This window comes from Hyalella azteca, unplaced genomic scaffold (assembly GCF_000764305.2).
Source record: "Hyalella azteca isolate HAZT.00-mixed unplaced genomic scaffold, Hazt_2.0.2 contig16374, whole genome shotgun sequence".
Taxonomy (NCBI): Eukaryota; Metazoa; Arthropoda; class Malacostraca; order Amphipoda; family Hyalellidae; genus Hyalella; species Hyalella azteca.
In genome coordinates this window covers 99500-121713 of record NW_025946198.1, presented here as the reverse complement: position 1 = coordinate 121713, position 22214 = coordinate 99500, and the positions used below count along the sequence as shown (strand labels likewise).

Below are 22214 nucleotides of genomic sequence, written 5' to 3'. Positions count from 1 at the left end.
CTGCTGCCACGTGACCTAGTGAATGATTGTCTGCCTGTGCTTCCCAATTACATTCTCATAAGTTGCTCTCATGACCCTAATCACTACTCAATTCCATTACATTGAACTTTGAAACTGTTTTGGGTTCCCTCAAACACATTATCTATTTTTGTTATTCTGGATTCTTCAGTTGTCTGTTAATTCCAATAAACTCAACAATAAATTTAACACATTTGACCAGCTTTCACTGCTAAGTTAATGTTTGCTACCAGTAAATCCACATGGCTAACATGCAAACAACATTTCATTCTTAGCCCGTAACAAGAACGGAATGAAGCCCACTGTCTAGGTCCAACAACTTCTTCAATTACAAGCAGCCTCTGTACCTGTTCAATGTACTCAACTCAATAGACATCAACAAATTCTCAGCTCAAGAACATGACAGCCCTCAACAGACAAGAAGGGAAAAGATAGGTTTAACTATGATAGTTTAGTTTTCAGGCCTTCACGTACAATGAAATAAGAGGGTTTTGAGTTCATCATGCTTCTTAGTGGGAAGAAACATTGAGTAGATTCAATACCAGGCTGCTCAAGGGGATATGAATACAAATAAACATGATGCAAATTTAAGAGATACATGCACATTGCACAGACACCTGAAAAAAAAAGAAGTCATGCATTAGACTAGATTCAACCATTTGGCAGGGGGGGAGGATTAATAGTTCTAGCTGAGGATTAAAACAATGCACATCAAAACCATGCTGTAAGGCAGACATTGTTAAGGCATGCACGTATTGAAACAATTGCACTGGACTTGGCTTCACCTGCAAGTTGAATGCTGGTAAAAAACTGATGAGCCACTAAGATGTCAGTCACTGTTAAGCACTAGTAAGCACATGCCAGGAGCACTAGGCACCACACATGTGAAGCTGCTGTTCTAGAGATGAATGTACATTGGGACTTACAGACAAAAGGATGCCGGAAACAAACTTTGAGTTAGGGCGATGTCAGCTACAGCAAATAACTGTGGAGACACTGCACAGAGGATCACAGACTCACAGAGAAGATGACGCCAGGTTTGTGTCTTCATGTTTAAGTTGTCCATCAAGCGCAAGGCCTCGTTTATCCTTGTTGTAAGCCAGCAGTGGTGTGAGGTGCACCACTTTAGAAAGTGTAAAACCTGGTCCCACAGGACATCCTTCTCTGCAGCACACCCACACAAACATTCAAGAGTTAACAAATTTATTACAGCATGAAGTAAAATGTTAATCACAGCCAAGGAGCAGCAGACTGGAACAAAACCTGCAGGTTAGTAGATATTCACAGCCCAAGCAAATGTAGAGGTCTGAGACAAATATAGAAACATCATTTTTTTGCACTACTAGCAGCAATTCAAAAGCTTAATTTGTTCAATCAATTAAATCAGTTTTAGTAAAATCTAATTATAACCTGTTTCAAAAATTGAATAAAATAGTGTCTTCTAGGTCTTTTGAAAACCTTTTCTCTAGAAAAAATTGTAAAAACTAAAACACAAGAATTGGGAAATCAACTTGAACAAAGAACTATATTTATAGTGGTAAACTACCTATATTTATAGTGGTAATTATGGATTATTATTTGCCAATAAAATAAAGTGAACTGAATAAATGCTGAAAGGTGAGGGAAGTTCATTGCTTTGGGAGTCTGGAGGAAGATGGAGAATAAGAATAAAAATAGACTAAGAAACTCAAATTTATTTTAGAACAATCAAGGATAGAAAAGCCAGGAACACTACAAATGACATCTAATGAAGCACATAAAAATGACCAAGATGAAAGTTGTGATTATGATTATGCTTGAAACAAAATTGGATGACTATTGATTGCATGTGCAGCAGAGAAAAAGGAAGAGGAGCAATGAGAAAAGCTTAGCCCCCAATACTAGTAAGAGTAATAGTAGGATGGTTTTCTAGCTCTTCAGCTATCAAGGATTTTCGTGCTGGAGGTCCAAAATCAAGATCACCAGCATGGTAGCATATCTCAAAATCATAGAAAATTTCTCATATCATTCATCACCTACAAGAGGTGGAAGGTCCCAATTATTGAGCCCCTTGAAGCTGAATCGAAATAAGTGGCATTAACATCTCAAAGAGACAATGTGATGAGGAGGGACAGGTGAACAGAAACAAACAAACAGGATGTTGCTTACACAAGATGTTGGTCAATCACAAGATGTATAATAGTCAAGGCAATAGGTAGTCAACTAAAAGTTAGAGATCTTTCCAATTAAAAGTTCATGATGTGAATTCAAAGAATGAAATAAACCTAAATCTAACTGAATCATCAAATACTACACAACCAAGATACAGATATGAAGAATATTAGAAAATAGAAATAGATCTAACATTGCAGAAATAAAAGTTGTATGCAATGAATAGACTGAAAAGTTGCACGAGAATGTAGACTGAAAAGGCTAGCTGGTAAAGGTTTATCTCATAAACTAAAATGATACCACTTTAATGCTAGACAACAACATAAAAATTACTAGTTGAGAAGCTAAAAAAAAGACAGCAACTGATGCCCAGTGACAGTAAAGACACACACATCATGATTTGGGATACACAAGTTGATGTTAGGTAAGTAGATGTTCAGAGAGTAGGTATAGAATATAGATGCTGGTGTTGAATTGTAGGTGAAACTAACTATGCTATTAATGGGGGTCAGCCCCAATGTGGCCCCTAACACTACGGTTTACTAGTTTAAGCTTGGCTGGAACCAGCATTAAATTATTACAATATAAATAAATATTTATTAATTTATATTGTAGGAATCTAATGCTGGTTCCAGCCAAGCTTAAACTAGTAAACCATAACCATAGTAAATAACCAAATTAAGAAATAACCTTTACTCTACTAATTTTATGAGAGTCATAATTGTCATTTGTATTTTAATGTTTATTAACTGGAGTTACCATCAGGGTAGGAAGAGATGAATATTATTCAAATTCCTCTCATGACTTATAGCCAGTTTAGACTAGTGAAGAGACTGGTATAAAACAATATAACTCAGTACTCACTGCAGTGAGTGACAGAGAGCGCATTTTTTAGTTGATGAAAACGTGAAGCCACGGACGGACGGACAGATGGACATGGAGAGCACAATAGTGCATTTTTTCCATAAATGAGAAAATGCACTAAAAACCATGGCCAATAAGTACTTCATGCAAATCCAGATTTTTCCATTACAGTGACAGTTTGTTAAATGTAGTTGATCATTGCTCAGCAGTAGATTACAGAAAATCAGAAAAATTCTTCATGAAAAATTGGCCATTGATTTTGACACAGGGGCTAAATGGACAATCAAGCCAGGGTAGTTTGCTCTATGATAACACAGCGCTCTCCAGTTTTTCACTTGCTTTACATCCATCATTGGTTTCCATCCATCATTTACATCATTGGTTGAATGTGAGTTTTGAGCATTAATTTGGCATATTATGCTCAAGTGAATATCTTCCACTTACTTTGTCAAGCATGACTTGGCTTTCTCTGCAATCAGGGTTGCACTCTTACCTACTAAGCGAACTGCCCACCTCCCCAACTGTGCTGGGTTTTTTACTGCAAAAAAACCTGTGTTTTTAGCACATTTTCTCATTTATGGAAAAAAGGCGCTATTGTGCTTGTCACGTCTGTCTGTGACTCATGTCCATCCGTCAGTGACTTCATATCACAGACAGACGAGAAAGTGCGCTCTCTGTTACTCACTGCAGTGAGCACTGATCTAATTTTTTGAAAATCTAAAGGAGTGAAAAGTGGATTTCCAAGCAAACTCAAGAATGTATCAGGTAGATTTTATGGTTTTGAAGTTCATAGTGCAATAATACTGGATAGAAGATACAAAGAAAATGTCTATTAAGCCTTATTGAATAAAGACAGTCATGTATATATGTATAGTGCAAGCCTCTAACAAACACTCATAGATCATACCAAAAAAAAAATACCCACCCATTATAGTTTTGGAATGGTTACTTGGTCCCCTAATTTGCTATACAGTCATTCAGGACCTATCAAAATAACGGGAAATCAAAAATATAACCACCAGATGGCTCCTTCATATAGAAGTCCATTTGGTGATTTTTGCAATTCTGTCCCAATACAATGATAACCCTACCTAATTCTGCAAAGTTAGCCCTACCTAAACTGTAGGTTGATATCAATTTTAACTTCATTGGTAATTTAATTTGCAAACTGTAGCTCTCAATGTATCACAGAAAAAAATGATTTTTTTGAATTTTTAACTTGGTAATCTAATTTGCAAACTTTAGCTCTTAATGTGTCGCAGAAAAAAAATGCAAAAAGAGAAAAATTATGTTTTTTGTGATATTTACATTTACCATGCATTTTGAGACTGCAAATTCATGTCCGATATTTTTCGAGTTAGCCAACAAAAAATCCATAAAACAATTTTTAGAAAATTGGTGATTATAAAAAGCCTAAAATCAAGTGTATTTGAAATGAGGAAAGCAGAGTCAATAGACTTGTTAGGTGACCAGTTGATATTTTGGCTCCTGAAATAGACTCAAATCTTAAAATACTTTGAAAAAAGTTTGGTCACAACAATAAAAAGAAGATCAAGCACTCTATGAACTTTACATTTTTAAAGACACAATGGGAGAGAATTTTCTGTACATGGGTCTTTTCTCAGTACCCTAGTTTTTTAACACATATGGGTTTTTTAACTTTCACATAATGTAGCTTCTCATTAAAAACATTTAGCAATACCATTATGTCAATTTTTTAACAGGTGCATTCAATAGTAGAAGCCACAAGGTTTGGTACATACTTCAAAATTTCAAGCCCAATTTTTCACAGGTTATGAAGAGAAAACTGAAAATTGAGTTTTGTTAGAGGCGTGCACTATTTGAGTTATGTGAAACAAAAGAACAGCAAAGAACTGGATTAATTGATTCAATACATATTTTTCAATGATTAGTAGTCCATTACAGGGACGTCACTGATTTTAAACAGTGATGAAAGTTTATGCTGCATCACTGGCTCATTGTATAATAAGGTGCTTATACACGGGGCTAGTAGTTGCGTATATTGGTTGCGTCTACTACAGTTTTGAAGGCTAAAAGCCTATACACGAGTATAGTGTTTTTGGTACACTGCGCTCGCGTCAGTGCGACGTTGGGAGTTGTCGAGTAAGGGTGTGCACGGTGGAGGCATGCGAGAGCACGACAGCAGTGCCCGCTACAGTGGGCGAAAGAGCGAGCGACGCAGCTGTGCTCGGTATGACGGCCGGGCAGCTACTGAGCGCAATAGACTGCTTCAAAACAACTCTAGTTGCCTTGCCTGCAATGAACCAGCTAGTTGCCTCTGAACACGTCAAGCATCACAAATTTTTGTAGCCTGGCCTAGTAGATGCAACCAATATACGCAACTAATAGCCACGTGTATAAGCACCTTAGGTATATTGACAATTAATAGTAATAGTGGTTGACACTCAACAGCTTCAAACTTTTAATAATCAACATAAATGAGAGGACTTTGAAGATATAAATTAATATTAAAGAATCCCAAAAAGTAAAAATACCCACTTGCACAGCTTTTTAAATAAAAACAAGGTGAGTTGAGCAATTTGAAAAAACTCTGGGTTTCTACAACCTTGTCTGAAATGCAATGTTTATTGCCTTATCATCCACATAATTTTCTTATAGAAGAGTTTATAATAAGTAATGCCTGCAGACAGAAAGCTTCACATATGGATGAATTTCTGAGGATATCAACCAGATTAAGATAGATTTGAAATAAAAATAATGTTTCTGTATTAAAAAAATTACATTTTTTCTGTATTAACATAGACAAATAATAAAAACAGGGCCTTGAGAAAAACATGAATAACTTAAGCCAAATTTGATAGAAAATTATTTAATTAGTATAAGCAACTTTAATTTTCTAAGAGAGTGGGAATAAGTATATGTGTTAGGGATTAATTACATAAAATGAAAAATAGCACACAAAATAACCTTGAACACAACATGAAAGTGTCTTCAAACCAGAACACTTCATAAACTAGGAATAACAAACAACTGCATGTTGTGGAAAATATTCACACCTTGCATGAAAATCAATAATTTTGCTGATGTATTGTCCAAAAGCTGAAAAAGAGTCATTAGTGATCTAACATATGGGGTTAGTTGACAAGCACAGCATCAGTGAGTTTTGTAGCAAGAACACTGCAGGCAATGCATGATGTTATTTATTAAGCATTTATTACACTGCAATTTATGACAGTTGGCATAAATTGTATATTGTCAGATGATCATGATGACCAGCTGAACAAATTATTAAGATTATAAATTTAAATTGGCATGATACTAAAACAGGTTATTGATAACAGAGGATAGCATCTTTTAAAGCAGGCAAAGACTGCCAAGATGAATTTTATCTCATCCACCAAAATATGTTGAACTTGACGGTGCTGAAAAACGTCATTATATGAAAATATAGAATATAAATCTTTATTGTCATCACCTCGTTTTCATGGCAGCATCAAAAACAGTTAAGTTGTAATAGCCAAAAATTGCCTTCAGCACTAGACCTGAATAAGGCAACAGCCATATTAATTTCAATTTCAACTTGAAAGCAAAACAATAAATGCCCCAAAATAACAAAGAAAATAAGCAACAAATTATACCTCCAAAAAGATTTCACAACATCCAAGTTTCACAACAACAGACCACAACCAAGAATCCCTATCTGGAACTGGGGGCAACCATCACATCACATCAAACACTTCCTGTTTTGTATTTTGCCTCAACCAGCCAGTTGTTGTAGGAAAAGGGTAGAGAGTATTTGGGAGTATATGAAAGGCAAGGTCATGAAGTTTTGTGTCGAGCCTAGTCAGTTGCCACTATGCATTGGACAAGTGAGCAGTGTGTGTTTGCTGTCAAGGTGTACTTTTCTAACGGCTGTTTCACTATTGCTACTCAACGAGCATTCCATACTTGGTTCCATATTTGCCCTTCAGGTCAGGTTCTTTTACCGGGTTATTGAAAATAAATTGTTTACAATGACTGTCCAAAAACCCTACCTTATTTAAAAAACAACATGTGCCAAGCTATTGCACAAATACCAGTCAATATGCTTCAGCAAGTTGAACAGAACTTCAAAAATCAATTAAATGAATGAATTGACAATGGGAGTGTCATTTGTCCAATGCCATCTTCAAACTAAGTGATACAAAAATTCAGGTAATGTCTTTTTCAATGAAATTTATACTGTTATGATATCTTTACCAGCTCTTTTTCATTGAGCTGTCAAATCAGGAAGTTTCTGTGAAACCCCCTGTATGTGTAAGTGTTTAAAAATAGAGCAAACAAACACATACATCCTTCTTTGGAATAATAAAGAACAACCAACTAACAAGACTGCTCATCAATATAAACTAGAGCTCCAAAATAATAAACAGGACAATTAAATTTATAATAATCAAAATTATTTATATTTCACAACCTACTTCATTATTAAAACATTTTACATTCAATTATATCCTCTAATTAAACAATAAAGTCCTTCAAATGAAGCTAAAATTGAGTGAAATAGAACATGATTATGCTCAAGTAAACTGCATTTATGTACATGCATGAATGATAAATATATATTTTCACTGAATTTTCACTGAATATGTTGGTAGCATAATAAGACAGGTACATATTCTCTAACCTCATTCCAGCTATGCACACAAATGAAGGTAAATCACAACTCAGTACTCACTCAGTGTCGACCTCAGCAACAGTACACTTGTACTGCGCTGTTGAGAACAGACAGATGTCAGCCAACTGCCGGACTGTCAAGAAAATTGAAAAATTCTCATTAAGTTTGATAATATTTATAAATTAACTATAAATAGCAAAGTTCAGTTAGAGTAGGAATTGAAGTTTCTCAAGTTTCACCTAATTTTATCGTAAAATTAGATTATTTCACTGGCATTTTATCAAAATTCATATTTGTTACTATACTCTTTACAAAATGTAGGGAATATCTTAAAAACTAATTCTATAATAAGAAATTCTTTTAACATTGAACAATTTCAATCATTAAACTATTTATTTCAAATATTCATGTAATTGTTACATGAAATATAAATATTTTGAAATTTTATTACCCAAATGTATATATTCAAGTACTGGCAACTAAAATTACACTACATGCAACAAAAGAACCTACATTAGCACCCCCTTTATATGAATAAATCAATGCCAGTAGTGTTAACTTACTTGAAACTTTGATTCTTTTAACACTTTTATTAGAGTTGTTCTGAATGTGCACATTGACAGCAACTGTCTCGCCGTGGTAGTAGAGCTGGTGTAAGAAAAATATGCATTGATAGTCAACATGAATCTGAACTTTCCAGTGATTATCTCATTTATTCTTCCTATTGAAGATTATCAGTCTGTGCAGAGAGTTGAATTGCGTTTTCTCCTAATTACTCACTTAAACATATCATTTCTTCAACAATTTGACAAAAAAATTTGGTAGGTAATGTGTTTTAGCAAACCATTCATGAGAGCTTCATAAAATGCAGTGAAAAATGGTTGACAAACAAAACCCTTACACGAGATTTTAGGAATGGCTAAAAGAAGACATCTTAACAACTTAGAAGGAAAAGATGAGTAAAAAGTAAAGAAGAAGGCAAAGCATGTTCCATTGCTAAAACATGGAACATCACACTATCCCTTGATCATTGTTCAAGAACAATAGCTGATCATCAAAAATATTATTTGCAATTATCCGAAAGTTGAATTAAAGATTGGAGTAAAAATTGCCAGGCAAATTAGAGCATGAGCAAAAAAATTCCTATTTCTCAAAGCAAAGGAGCAGTCAACAACCAATTTCTTCAGAGATGAGCAAGGAGTAATTAAAAGCTGAATGCCAAGTGGGACTAAATTGGAAGATGTGGTTGAAATAGTTCTGTTGAGAAAAAAGTACCACTGAGAATCATTCATAATGGGAAATAAAAAATTCATGATTCACTGCATCTAGTCAATTTGAATACGTAGTAGAATAGGTAGAATAGAAGCATCTAACCAAATGACATTATACACATGATAACAATGAATAAATCAAAATGGAGCTTCAAATTGATGAACAGAAGGGCAAAATGGCAATCAATTGTTAGGCAAAGGAGCACTACAGTTTTAGTTTACATAATGAACACATTGCACATACATAAACATCTGCAATCAGATCATTATCCAAGGACCTCAATAATAATTACATACTAACTTGCCTATGAATCTTCCTTCTAAACATTTGCTTAGAAAAAATGTTCCAGCACATAATAAAACACAGCAAACATTCATCAGGCAATTCATGTCTTGAAGAGTCTGACAATCTTGGACAGTATAATATTGTTTTCAGTTTGAGTGGACTGATGATAAAGTTAAATGCAATTAAAATTGCAAAACATTGTAATAGAATACACTAGTAAATTTTGTACAAGTCAGAGAAGCAAGACTCACCTCCTTATCAAGGGAAGCCTCTAATAAATTTATTGCATTTATTATTATTTATATTATTTATTTATTATATTATTTATTACTATGTAACAGAATACACTAGTAATTACGAGTCAAGGAAGCAAGACTCACCTCCTTATCAAGGGAAGCCTCAAGGTGCAGCTTGTTTGGTGACATCATGAACTCTTTGCTGACCTCAACATTGGGCTGCTTGCCTTGCTTGGCAGGCGCATACATCACCTTCCTGATGGCCAGCCGCACCGAGCTTCTGATCAAACAACCAGGTTGAGTGTAAGAATTTAGTCAATTGCTTTCATAAATTTTGTCAATTTAATACAGAGTTTGAAGTACCATGAAAAGAACTTTCCCTTCATTAACCTTGATCAAACAACCAGGTTGAGTGTAAGAATTTAGTCAATTGCTTTCATAAATTTGGTCAATTTAATACAGAGTTTGAAGTACCATGAGAATAACTTTCACCCTTGATAAACAAAAACTGATATTCAGGCAAATTTCAAAACCAAAAATTCTTTTTAATTACTGAAAATTTAAGGTGCACCTCTCAGTCCAAATATATGGTATATACTTGAGGCAATCAAATTCTGAAAAAAATTTGCTCGCATCTCTGAACCACAACAAAATATCAAAACTGCCCAAGTATCTAATAAACAGAATGTTTAGAAAGTAATTTTGTGGTTTATAAAAACAAATGTTATTTTGAATTCTAGCACATGACTAAAAATAGAAAAACTTACAATCAAATTCTAACTTACCAAAAATAATAGAAAATTCTTAATTGAATTTAATTCCATAAAAGAGAAAATAAATGTTCATACTCAGATCATATTCCATATAATTGAAAAATACACTAACACATGACATTGATGGATTTGTAAAACATCAATAACTGGATAGATAACGGACTCAACTGGATAGATAACGAACTCAACAGAGGTGTTTTTCATGTTGATCTCACATGTCTACATCCTAAGTATTTGGTTTTAATTTTATTTTGTTGTTTAGAGTTGATTATACCAAAAGATATACTTGAAAAAACCATAAGCAACAAAAACACACACACCCCCTCCTCTATTTCTTCATTTATGAGAGATTTTATTTTCATTTTTTATTTCCCTCACTTCCAAGTTGCTGGGAAGGAACAAGCATGTGATATGATAAGATAAGATAAGATATGATATGATAAGATGATATATGATATGATAAGACAGAGTTAAATGAAAACTAAGCAGCTTTTTTAAATCCACAAAATTTTGAATACAGAAAAAAAGCCAAGCAATGAATTTATAATGTGGTGCTTTCTTATACATGTGTCAAATCATTTCCAGTTTTATTATGTTCAGCGGGAGGAACCGTTAAATGGCATTTTATTTTCCAAACCCATGCTAGAGCCACTTGCTGGAAGCAAAGAATTATTGATGCTGTTATGACTTGACTCTCAGTATTATTGGCGCCAGTGGGTATTTACCAGAATTTTTGGAGAGTATAGAGAGAGATAATAATCTTATTAGAATTGAAGTTCCCAAATGTCTAAGCATACATCTAGGAATATATTTCCTGTTCCAGGTGCAAAATAAAGGAGAAAGAAGTGTTGTTTTTTTTTTTTTTTGACAGCCATTTGCCATTTAATTTCCCATAATTGCATCTTGCAGTTGTATTTTGCTAAGCAAAAAGCAATTGTGATGTTGTTAAATTCCATATAAATGGAATTTATGTAAGATTAAATATTGTGAAATTTCCAAGAACTCGTAGAATAAATGAAATCATTTACACATTGATTATTTCTTGTAATACCAAGTTTTCTAGGTTCTCCAGATATGAATACACTTTCTCAGCAGTCCCTAATTAAGGGATAAGATTCTTTACTCTTTTACTTGAATTTATGATGTCTTGGGCATAGATGAACTCAAATGAGTGTCTCTAGTATTTATTAATTATTAATTAATAATTATTTAATTATTATTAATTAATTATTACTTATTAATTATTAATTGTTAATGATAAATTTAATCCCCACAGGCAAAACTAAATAAATGGCAAACAAGTGCTCCATGTTGCTCCTAAAAAAATATCAGCCTAGAGTAAATTTAATTGAAGAACAATGGCAAATCATCGTTGCATTGAAACAATTAGAGACCAAAATTGACAAGCTGGATAGTTGATTCAATGCTAGAGAGAAATAACAGCAGATGATAATAGAGCTTCCAACACTTTAAATAAAATTAGTTGGACAATTTTTCAGTTCAAATAGAGTAGCTTAAAACAAAATATCAATATGCAAAATCAAGAACAGCAATAACACCTAAAAATAAAATAATTGTAAGTACCACAAACAGGAAAAACGTAAATATGTATTTTGTTCAGTATCTTATTAAATTATGATAGCTGTTTCCATCCATACTTGAAATTCAAATCAGAACTTCACAAAGCTTCCTAATAAATGAAACTAAATAATGGAAGTAACATTTTCTTGATGTAAGAATATCATTAAACTACATCAAATGCAGTTGAAGAAAAATTAACATAGCAGAAAATTTAGTTTCAAGTTACTATAGATAACTCATATACGGTAATGTTGGTGTTACACAATGGTAAAAAGAAATTGATTGGAAATCTTGAAAAACAAAGACATTTGAAAAACTTGATTCACTACAGCCACATGTAAAGTAAGCAAGTCTGAAATAAAAGTAACTATTGAACAATGAAATTTAGTGATTTTCATGATGTTAGTAATTTAATTAGGCAGATAAACAAAAGAGATGCAGGACTAACAACACCAAATGTTAGGCACTACAGAACATTAGTTTAAATTAAATTATTAATAAATGTGGAATTTAACTCAACAATTTAAATCAAATAGCTAAATCATATTCAAAGCCCAAATCAGACAAGTGAATTATTAAACAGACTTTATTATTTTGTTTACCGATATGTTAAACTTACACGAGTTGCACAAATTTTCAAAGCACACCCACAAGGTTCATGATTCATCTTACAGCCATTGGTAAACTAAACCAAACTAACTAATAAAAATTAATACCAAAAATTATTTTGGCACCAAAAATAGAATACTCAAAACATCTAGGCCATCAACTACAACAGAAATACAAGTTTATTTCTAAAAAATACTAATGTAGATAATGAAAAAAAGTACAAGCAAATAAATTTCCCTGTAAACGCAGGCTTGGTCCTGTTCAGATCTCTTTATCAGGTTTCAGTAAGCCTTAAAGTGAACAATTAATGCCTTGCTCTTTTGTTAATGAAGCATTCATGCCAAGAGTGTTTAAGCTGCCTGAGAAATACCACTAAAAGCTTACAAAAAATTACTAGGTTTAAAGGGCCATGTAACACATCTTGATCGTCAAGTGTTAATGAAAGTGAAAGTGTGGGGAGTTTGAATTCTGTATCTACCTTAATTAAATTTGATAATGTGTTGATTTTTTGTTGTTTTGCAAATTACAATAGGATCAAAATTTGAGTAAAATATGATCAATAATTGTGAGAAAATCTACATGGGACTATTGAGTGCTTTAGAAATAAAGACATTTTTAACTGAATTTGCAACGTTTTGACAAAAATATATTATATAAAATAAAACCATAAGAAAACTTGACAGTGCGTAAAATAACAGCAAAAAAAAGTACACTCCCTAGAAAAGATTTTTTTGTTTCTTAGGTTCAAATAAATAGCTAAATGTATCAGTGAATTTTAGTTCTGTACATTCTAAGTACAGTTTATTAATTAATTTAATAAGCTTTATGAATACTTACAAATATTTGTTTACACAAGAGAAGCTGACTTCCCAAGAGGAAGCTGACTTTCAAGTAATACTCTCTAATAATTAAAAGGGAGATCTAAAAGAAATGTTGTGTTACCATTGCTTGAAACAGTTCGAAAAGTATATATTAGAATTGATAATTGTATGCAACCAAGCATTTAGACAGTTTCAATTCATAATCTAACATGGTTTTAGTGTATGGTTTCATCATAAATTTTGAATGTTTGTAACTTTCAGCAATACAGCATTAACAATTTCAATAATTTAAACAATTGAGACTATTAAAAAAATGTAAACCTTTGAGACTAAAAAAATATAGAATTGTAGTTCTTAGGTAGTCTAATTGAGTTTTCCACACAGAACCCTCAATTTTATGCTGCCATTTCCCAAATTGTGTCCTCCATACTTATTACTTTAGCTTTTGCAACTTTTTTTTTAATAGTGCATTACTTTTTAATCCTGAGATCAACAGCAGCCTTGAACAAACTGAAGGATATGGCATGCAACTTGAGTAATCTTGACCTAATCAATGATATTAAAAATAGAGTACTAGTATTAATAGCAACAGCATTTGTGGGGTGTTGTGGGGTGTATTACCAACGAATTAATTCATATAAATACATGACAAGTAAAAAATCATAAACTTTGAATTAGAGCAAACTCCGTTTTAGGCTGTTTGCTTTTAACATGTTGAAAGCTCTATTTGATCTTTGGATTGTTTCTTCCTCGAATTTAACCGTATCAGTAAAGAAAAAGGAATAAAGCTCTGTGGATATCATTTCCGCCCTAGCCAGCTTTCCTTTCCGTTGACCTTGAGAGGCGCCGCGATGTCGGCGCCGTCTGCATGCTCTCTCAAGCGCAGCACTGTTCAATCGCTGATACGCACCCGCTCGAGCTGCTGCGCAGCTCCTCTGGTGACTAGTTACTTTGCATCACCATTTTCTGTGCGTGTCACCATGTGAGTTTTAGTAACACCTTTTTATGCAATTATCATTTGATAATTGTAAGGCAATCGCCTTCAAAATGCTATGTGTTCTCCCCCAGACCCTAAAGGGCGACTTTGGTAGAAAAGCAAACAGCCTAAAACGGAGTTTGCTCTAATTATTTTCGTTTGAGGAACGAAAACAATCTAATTAGAGCTCGGAGTTTTAGGCTGTGCTGAGGCCACCTCCTCCCCAAACTTTATTACGCGGACAGTGCTGCGATTGAACAGTGCTGCGCTTGAGAGAGCATGCAGACGGCGCCGACATCGCGGCGCCTCTCAAGGTCAACGGAAAGGAAAGCTGGCTAGGGCGGAAATGATATCCACAGAGCTTTATTCCTTTTTCTTTACTGATACGGTTAAATTCGAGGAAGAAACAATCCAAAGATCAAATAGAGCTTTCAACATGTTAAAAGCAAACAGCCTAAAACTCCGAGCTCTAATTAGATTGTTTTCGTTCCTCAAACGAAAATCATATTGTTTTCAATTTAATCCTACAAAAATAATGCCAGGTGCATCGAAAGATTGGACCAAGATATTAGCAATTTATACATACTAGATATAACACAATGCTTTATGTTTAGTCATCACTATTCTTATTTTTAGAAGCAAATGTAAGCAATTGTGTAAAATTGAGGGTCAAGTTCTTGTGATGATAATTTACATAATTCAGAATAATATTCATACTGCAGATGGAAAGATTTGTATAAAATGAGTAATTATTAAAATTTTTTATAAATTATTTAGCGCCATGGAGAAGACAAGCAATTCTACAGCACACACATGAAGACTTACACATGCTTCCGCTTGCTGTAGATGTTGATGGAAAGTGAGAAGAAATTTTAAGCACAGTCATACAGGGTGCAGGAGGAGCTAAAGAATGTAACTGTTCGTAGCAATGTTGCAGCTAAAGCATGTAATTTCACGTAAATTGATTTTTGAATTATTGAAAAAATTGAATAAACACTATCAGTAAGATAGTATTAAGTTAAGTTATGATAAATTGGAAGAAAGAAATAATTCTAATGTACAGTATTGGTTATGTCAAATTAATTTTTTTTATTGTAACCTCTCACATCAAACATTTGATGTGAATGCCATAATGTGACATGATTCAGCAGCAACTCAGGTTTCTTGTACCACGAGTCCATGGATGCAACAACAAAATTACTATAACACAACATGCACAACTCCTGCCATGAAATTTGATCAATTTCTTCAAGATAAGACCTGCCTAATTCCTACTTGGAGATATTATAGCCATAATAAATCACACATTCATGGCTTTGAAATACTGCGGGTAGTTGGTACCAACTACCAACCACCGTACCAACTTACCAAAAACATCATATGAAATTTATTTAATTAGATACGCAAAATGCAGGAATTGTACATCATTCTCAGGCTTCCAAGAAAAACATACAAAATTTATTTAATTAGGTACGTAAAATGCAGGAATTGTACATCATTCTCAGGCATTCAAGAAAAACATATGAAATTTATTTAATTAGGTACGCAAAATACAGGAATTGTACATCATTCTCGGGTTTCCAAGAAAAACATATAAAATTTGTTTAATTAGGTACGCAAAATGCAGGAATTGTACATCATTCTCAGGCTTCCAAGAAAAACATATAATATTTCATGCAATCATGAATGCAAAAATCCAACAATGAGAGCATAAATGCAGTTGTAAATATGAACCTTAAAACAACCAACAAAGGAGAAAAATATCATTAGTTTGGCTGAAAATATATAAGCAAAGTATAATATTTCATTGCTTATATAATATAAGCAATGTATAAATTTTAAGCAATGTATAATATAATATTTTATAAAATATATTTTAATATATAATATATTTTATAATATATATAAGCAATGTATGGTCAATCAGCAGATTAAAGATTCCACATTAAAATGAAATTCTGAGCTTTCATGAAGAGAAGTTGTAATAAATATTCTATATCTTTTTGAAGTATGTTGTCAATAAATATTGTAAAAATATATATTGTGTTTATATTAAAGAGTGCATAGAACTATCTGTACACTTGATTCATGGATTCATTGTGCTTCATCCTTTAATGCTTGTTAGTTAGAATAGAATAGAATAGAATAGAATAGAAGTGTCGGCGTTGAAGAAATAGGCCCATGGCCTGTTGCCGATTCTTGAACTTTTCAACAACACAGAAAAAAATTTTGTAGTGATTTTTATTGAACCATGTTGAATTCATTTCAAAATAAAATAGAATAGAGGAAATTTTTAATTACACTTGATATAAATCATGAGAACCTATTTTTTGTGCAAAGATTTTGCCACTCAAAGTAAAAACTCCCTTGTGCCAGCATGAATGTTCTTATACCTTTTCCAATTTTTAGACCTACCACATGAAAAATTTATAATCATATTTTTTTTGTTGCTGGCTTTGATGTTTGCTTGATATGTATTAATTTAGAAGGATAGAAAAATATAACACACCCAAATTTCAAAAAATCATTCAAAGGCATAATCCACTACAAGTGCTAACAGAAGTTATTGCCAGTATAGCTAAATTAAAAAGCCAATATTCAGTTGTCAGTTTTGTACGCACAACTTAATCCAACATATTCTGTAAATACTATCAATAAATGTTGAAACTTGAATGTATCACATAGATAATTTTATTTATGTTTCATTCATTTTCATTCAGGAATTATTAATTTGCATGCATATCTCAACCCAATTATAAGTATTTTTGCTTCCAAGTTTAGAGTTAAACAGTCTCACTAGCACACTATTGTTCAACCTCCAAGTTGTCATTCACTTCAATTTCTAATTTATCTGTTCTCATTAATATTGTTTGAAGTTTTAGCCATTTTATTTTAATGCTCTTCAGTTCATTATAACTTGCTTCTGATTCTTCAGTTGCTAAATTGAATAAAACATGGCGTGCACTATCAGTTATCGTATTATTTGATTTTCTTCATTTATTTGAAGTAATTTAATGCTTACTTATACCTTCCAGCTGATGGATTCTACTATTTATACCATTAAAAATAAATCAGTGTACACGCTCTGACCTGACAATCTAATTAGATGCGCATCAACATTCCATCTGGATTCAATCCATAATTCAGACTACATTGGAAAATGTCCTCAGAGTTAAATTACAAACTTTTGAACTCAACCATAAACGAGTTAGGGGAAATAAATGTTATTATATAATGAGCAGTAAATCAATGTTAATCAAAATTCAATGGGCTGCAATCACCATGTAATTAGACTGTTCAAATCAAGGACCCAGTAACTCAGCTTCATGTCTAATGTTATTAGAGTAATTTTTTTCAAGTTATGCACATTATTGAGCAGTTACAGCAACAATTGTATGAATAATTGTTTGACAGTGAATCTTGTCAGCTCAATCATAAGAGAAGAGTAAAAGCTAAATGCATGTTGTTTTAGTTACAGAGCAGCAACAAAATATTTTCTGATAAATGCATCATGTATGTGACAACAATAAAAACAATATCAAAAATGCATTTGATAATATTTGCCATTGCTTGAAAGAAATGCAGCGAGCACAAGATGTGCACTCAATGAACACACCTAAGCTTCTCCATGAGAGCAAGAGGGTCTCTGTAGTGATGAAAAACAAGCGCTCACTGCTTAGAAATATATAAATATATATATATATATATATATATATATATTGCCATGTTTATTTAAGGTGAAATATCAAACATGAAGATATAGCTTGGCAACTGTTTAACCCTAGGAGAAATGAAGATATTTTATTTATATCAAACATGAAGATATAGCTTGGCAACTGTTTAACCCCAGGAGAAATGAAGATATTTTATTTATCTATGCTGACCACTAATAATTATGTGAATAAATTAATTTTAAACATAAAGATTGAATAAAGTGAGAATAAAAAAATATATAATGCTACTATGTGATTCATACTAAAATTGTTAAATATTAGTCTAAAGTGTACACTGTAACATTACATTCATATAAAGCTGATACAATTTCGTATAATTGGTTCCTAATTAAAATAAAGATAAAAATAAAAAAATTTAACTCCCCTGATTGGCCAGAAAATTCAACTGAAAAGTCTAAAAATCCTCAGGTTCAAATCACAAATGATTTCAAGTCAATTCCAAGGACATTTGAGTCTATGTTAGGCTCAAATTACTGAGCCGTGTAAATTAAAATGTTACATCAAGACAACATGGTGAGGAGACAGAGTAGTCGTGGGAAAATAATGTCATTAATTAATAAATAATTAATTAACAAGTCCTTTAAATGCTCACAAGAATAAGTGATCGTCACGCCCTCAAGTTCCTATAGCTTTTTAAAATTATTTTTATACACAATAAAAACTCTATGCAAAAAGGATGAACTATGGTGCATTTTTAACATGTCCCTCACTAATCGTCCAAGACCCACTCATTTTTTGCTCTAAATTAAATCAAGATGGTAAATTAAATCAAGATCATGGCAAACACTGTCATGTTTAGAACTACAATTGCAAAAATGACAAAAAAATTCAATTCAAAATAAGAAATTAAATTTTCTTAATTGCTTGCTACAAGAAAGTTGATCAATGACATCTCTTCATGAAGAAAAAGAAGGTTTGTAAATTTCATTAATCAATTTTATCCTTTTTTTCTATGGTTAGATACTAACACCAGAAATAATCAGATCAAATCAAATTTAAAAAGTTAGATCAAAACACCAGAAATAATTTCTAACTTCATCAGATAATTAGCAGCAATAAACAAATAAAAAATAAGTAGAACAATTACATTAAACAAAAACAATTACATTAGCATAAAGTTTTGAAAAATTATATTTAGTTGGGTAATATGTGTAACTATTTGATAACTTATAATAAGTATAATTCCTTAACGTGATTTTAATTATTTTTAGTCTAATGTAACAAGTCAAATAAACTGTGTAATTAATTAATTAATAAACTGTGTAAATAATTATAAGCCTAAATATTTTTATGAAGCTCCATCAGTTTCTTCGTGAACAGACAAACCATCATCATTAATATAAAAATATTTTCCTACTAGTGAATGGATGATATCCTTCAAAAGGAATATTTTAATTGCCTAAAAAAACATTCACATTCATATATTCACGCTCATTTTCTCAACTCTCAATGTAAACACCACTATCTAATATTAACAAAAAGCAACAGATGTTGATTAGAAATTTCGAAAAATTAAGTCTCAATATTTTAATGTTCTTCAGTCCAGTATATATTCTCCATTTTTTGAAACCTAGTGAGAAAATATGTACATAATTTCATTTAAACAAAATGGAATTTAGGTGTAGTCTCTGCATACTTCAATTGTGAAAGTATTCTAGAAATAATTATACAAACTAAAAAGCAATATTCAGATTGTTCATTCATTCATTCTGAATTGTTCAGATTGTTCTTCATTCAGATTGTTCAGTTTAATCCAGATTAGATATGTTGGTGAAAATTTTTCGATATGATGATCTAAAAAATATCACAACTTTAACTAGGAAAAAAAGCCTAACAAGGCTAAACCAGTGCTGGCTCATAATTTCTAATAAGTTTGAAGAAGGAATGCAGGGAAATGAGTGACCAACCTCTTGTGTGGCTTGTCATCTGGAGATGATAACATTGATTATTGACACCATTAATTTAATGAATTTGAAGAATAATTTAATGAATTTAATGAATTTGAAGAATAATTTAATAAATTCAATGAATTTGAAGAAGGAATGCGGGGAAATGAGCGACCAACCTCTTGTGTGGCTTGTCGTCTGGAGATGGTAACGTTGATTATTGACACCATTAATTTAATGAATTTGAAGAATAATTTAATGAATTTAGAGAATTTGAAGAAGGAATGCAGGGAAATGAGCGACCAACCTCTTGTGTGGCTTGTCGTCTGGAGAGTCAGCAACATAAGCCTTGAGCTCGTAGTCTACACCGCAGGGCTTGCCCATGTCACCGGGCGCAGGCTGTAGCGTCACTGACGCAGGGCAGTGAGGTGGCAGCTCAAAAAAGAATGGGAAGGCATTTTCCCCCAACTTCTTCATGAGCCTCTCCTGATAAACATAATTAAATAAAGTGAATTTCCAGAGGCACATCAAAAGTTTAAATGCATAAATAAATATAACTCAGTACTCACTGCAGTGTGTGACAGAGAGCGCATTTTCTCGTCAACGAAAACGTGAAGTCACGGACGGACGGACAAACAGATAGACAGACAGACGGACGGACGGACAGACGGACATGGCAAGCACAATAGTGCATTCTTTCCATAAATGAGAAATGCACAAAAAAGAGATGGTCCCATCATCCTGTAACTCCAACGGTTAAAAAAAAGAACCAAGATTCAAAAGGAAAAATTCAAAGTACAATAGAACCTTAGAGGTTGATATCAGAACCCAACATAAAAGTCCTGAATTCAAGTCAAATTCTAGTGTAATTATGAATCAGAAGTTGCCAGAGATTCAGAAGGCAATGCAGCCCATGTGACCATAATGGACCAAAATTGCTCTGCTCTGCTCATTGGATCTGTTGCTGGTTGGCATTAGTCTGCTTCATTATTCAGCTGGTACTAGAATGTTTTCAGATTGCAACATCTTTGTTTAAAGTTTTAATAATCATGTGTTCTTTAATGTCATTGGATTTGGAAGTTGACCATTTAGAAGTCAATGCTCTTCCTAGAATAGATAAATATTGGTTTCTAGTGTACCACTGTATCTAGTAATATAATTATAACAATTCATAGTATAGACAATTAGAAAAGAAATAATTTAATAAATGTACAAGTGAACTGGAATAATGCTGATCATACATGAGATATGCATGAAACTAAACATTCTATCAATATGTAGCAGTATTTATAAAATGATTGAAAATATGTATCAATAATTGAACCATAAACCACATAAACTTCACACAAATTGAACATTTGACTGTAAACTTTCATTAATGAGTTTTTTACCCATAGCAGGCTTTCAATGCAAGAACAGTTAATTTCAGCAAAAGAATATCATTTTTAAATATACTAGAGGAAAGTTTCTAACAACCAATCCAGACAGATTGACAATTATTTGAATTCTTATTATTAAACTCAAGTCCTATCATCCAAATCACTTTTGTAATACATGAATTCACAATTTAACATACCTACATAAAATGACTCTTAATTACAATGACCATAAATTAAACACTTAAATTTTATGACTTTTAGGTGTGCACTACCTGACATTTTTTAAATATAAAATGTCACTGGAAGGCAACATGTTGAAATAGTGAAACCGAGACACCCATACCTGTAGTCTGCTGAGATTCTTATTTGTAGAACCATTGTCAGGGCAGGGAAATATTTGTTCACTTGCCAGGTACAAGTCTTTGCGGAAGGTCAACCCCAAAACATCGAGATCCTCTCGACCATATCTGAACACAAGGTATATAAGGTATAAGGCATGGCCCCAAAACATCGAGATCCTCTCGACCATATCTGAACACAACGCAGATCATAAGGCATGGCAGGCTTACAAGGGGTAGTTCAAGTTCCATGGAGCAAAGAAACAATAGGTATTAATACTTGAAGCTCAAATGAATATTTTTACATAAGACCAAGTACAGCTGATCAAGGCTGTCATCATAACATCTCAGAAAGTGGATAAACAATCATACACTGCAATAAAAATCTTCTCACTTACAATTTCCCAAACTGAATAAAGGCACTTTCCAAACTTGTAGATAATTGATGCAAAATCATATAATGAAATGGTGTAAAACACTATGAAAATTAAAAAGAAAAAATGACAATATTCTAAATGAAAAATCTAGAATGAAAAGCCAATTAAAATGCCCAAGGTAAAATGTTTAAATTTATTTATTAAAACCTTCTACTATATTAGCCAAAATGTAGTTAGGTACCCTATGTCATTGTTCACTGATATTATCAGGCTTT

At 32.6% G+C, this 22214-nt stretch overlaps 1 protein-coding gene across 3 annotated transcripts in view; it reads right to left on the bottom strand.

The window, feature by feature from the left end:
• LOC108681627 (beta-arrestin-1) overlaps nt 1-22214 on the bottom strand; it is a 34022-nt gene that overhangs the window by 5660 nt on the left and 6148 nt on the right. The window contains exons 4-9 of one of the 3 annotated variants that reach the window (XM_018170678.2): nt 21568-21691; nt 20153-20331; nt 9610-9745; nt 8236-8320; nt 7733-7805; nt 1039-1182 (exon numbers count right to left, since the gene is read on the bottom strand). In XM_018170678.2, the coding sequence (XP_018026167.1) occupies nt 1039-1182; nt 7733-7805; nt 8236-8320; nt 9610-9745; nt 20153-20331; nt 21568-21691 (741 nt within the window). The remainder of the gene's footprint in view (nt 1-1038; nt 1183-7732; nt 7806-8235; nt 8321-9609; nt 9746-20152; nt 20332-21567; nt 21692-22214) is intronic. The other 2 variants (XM_047884869.1, XM_018170679.2) reach the window with 2 other exon arrangements.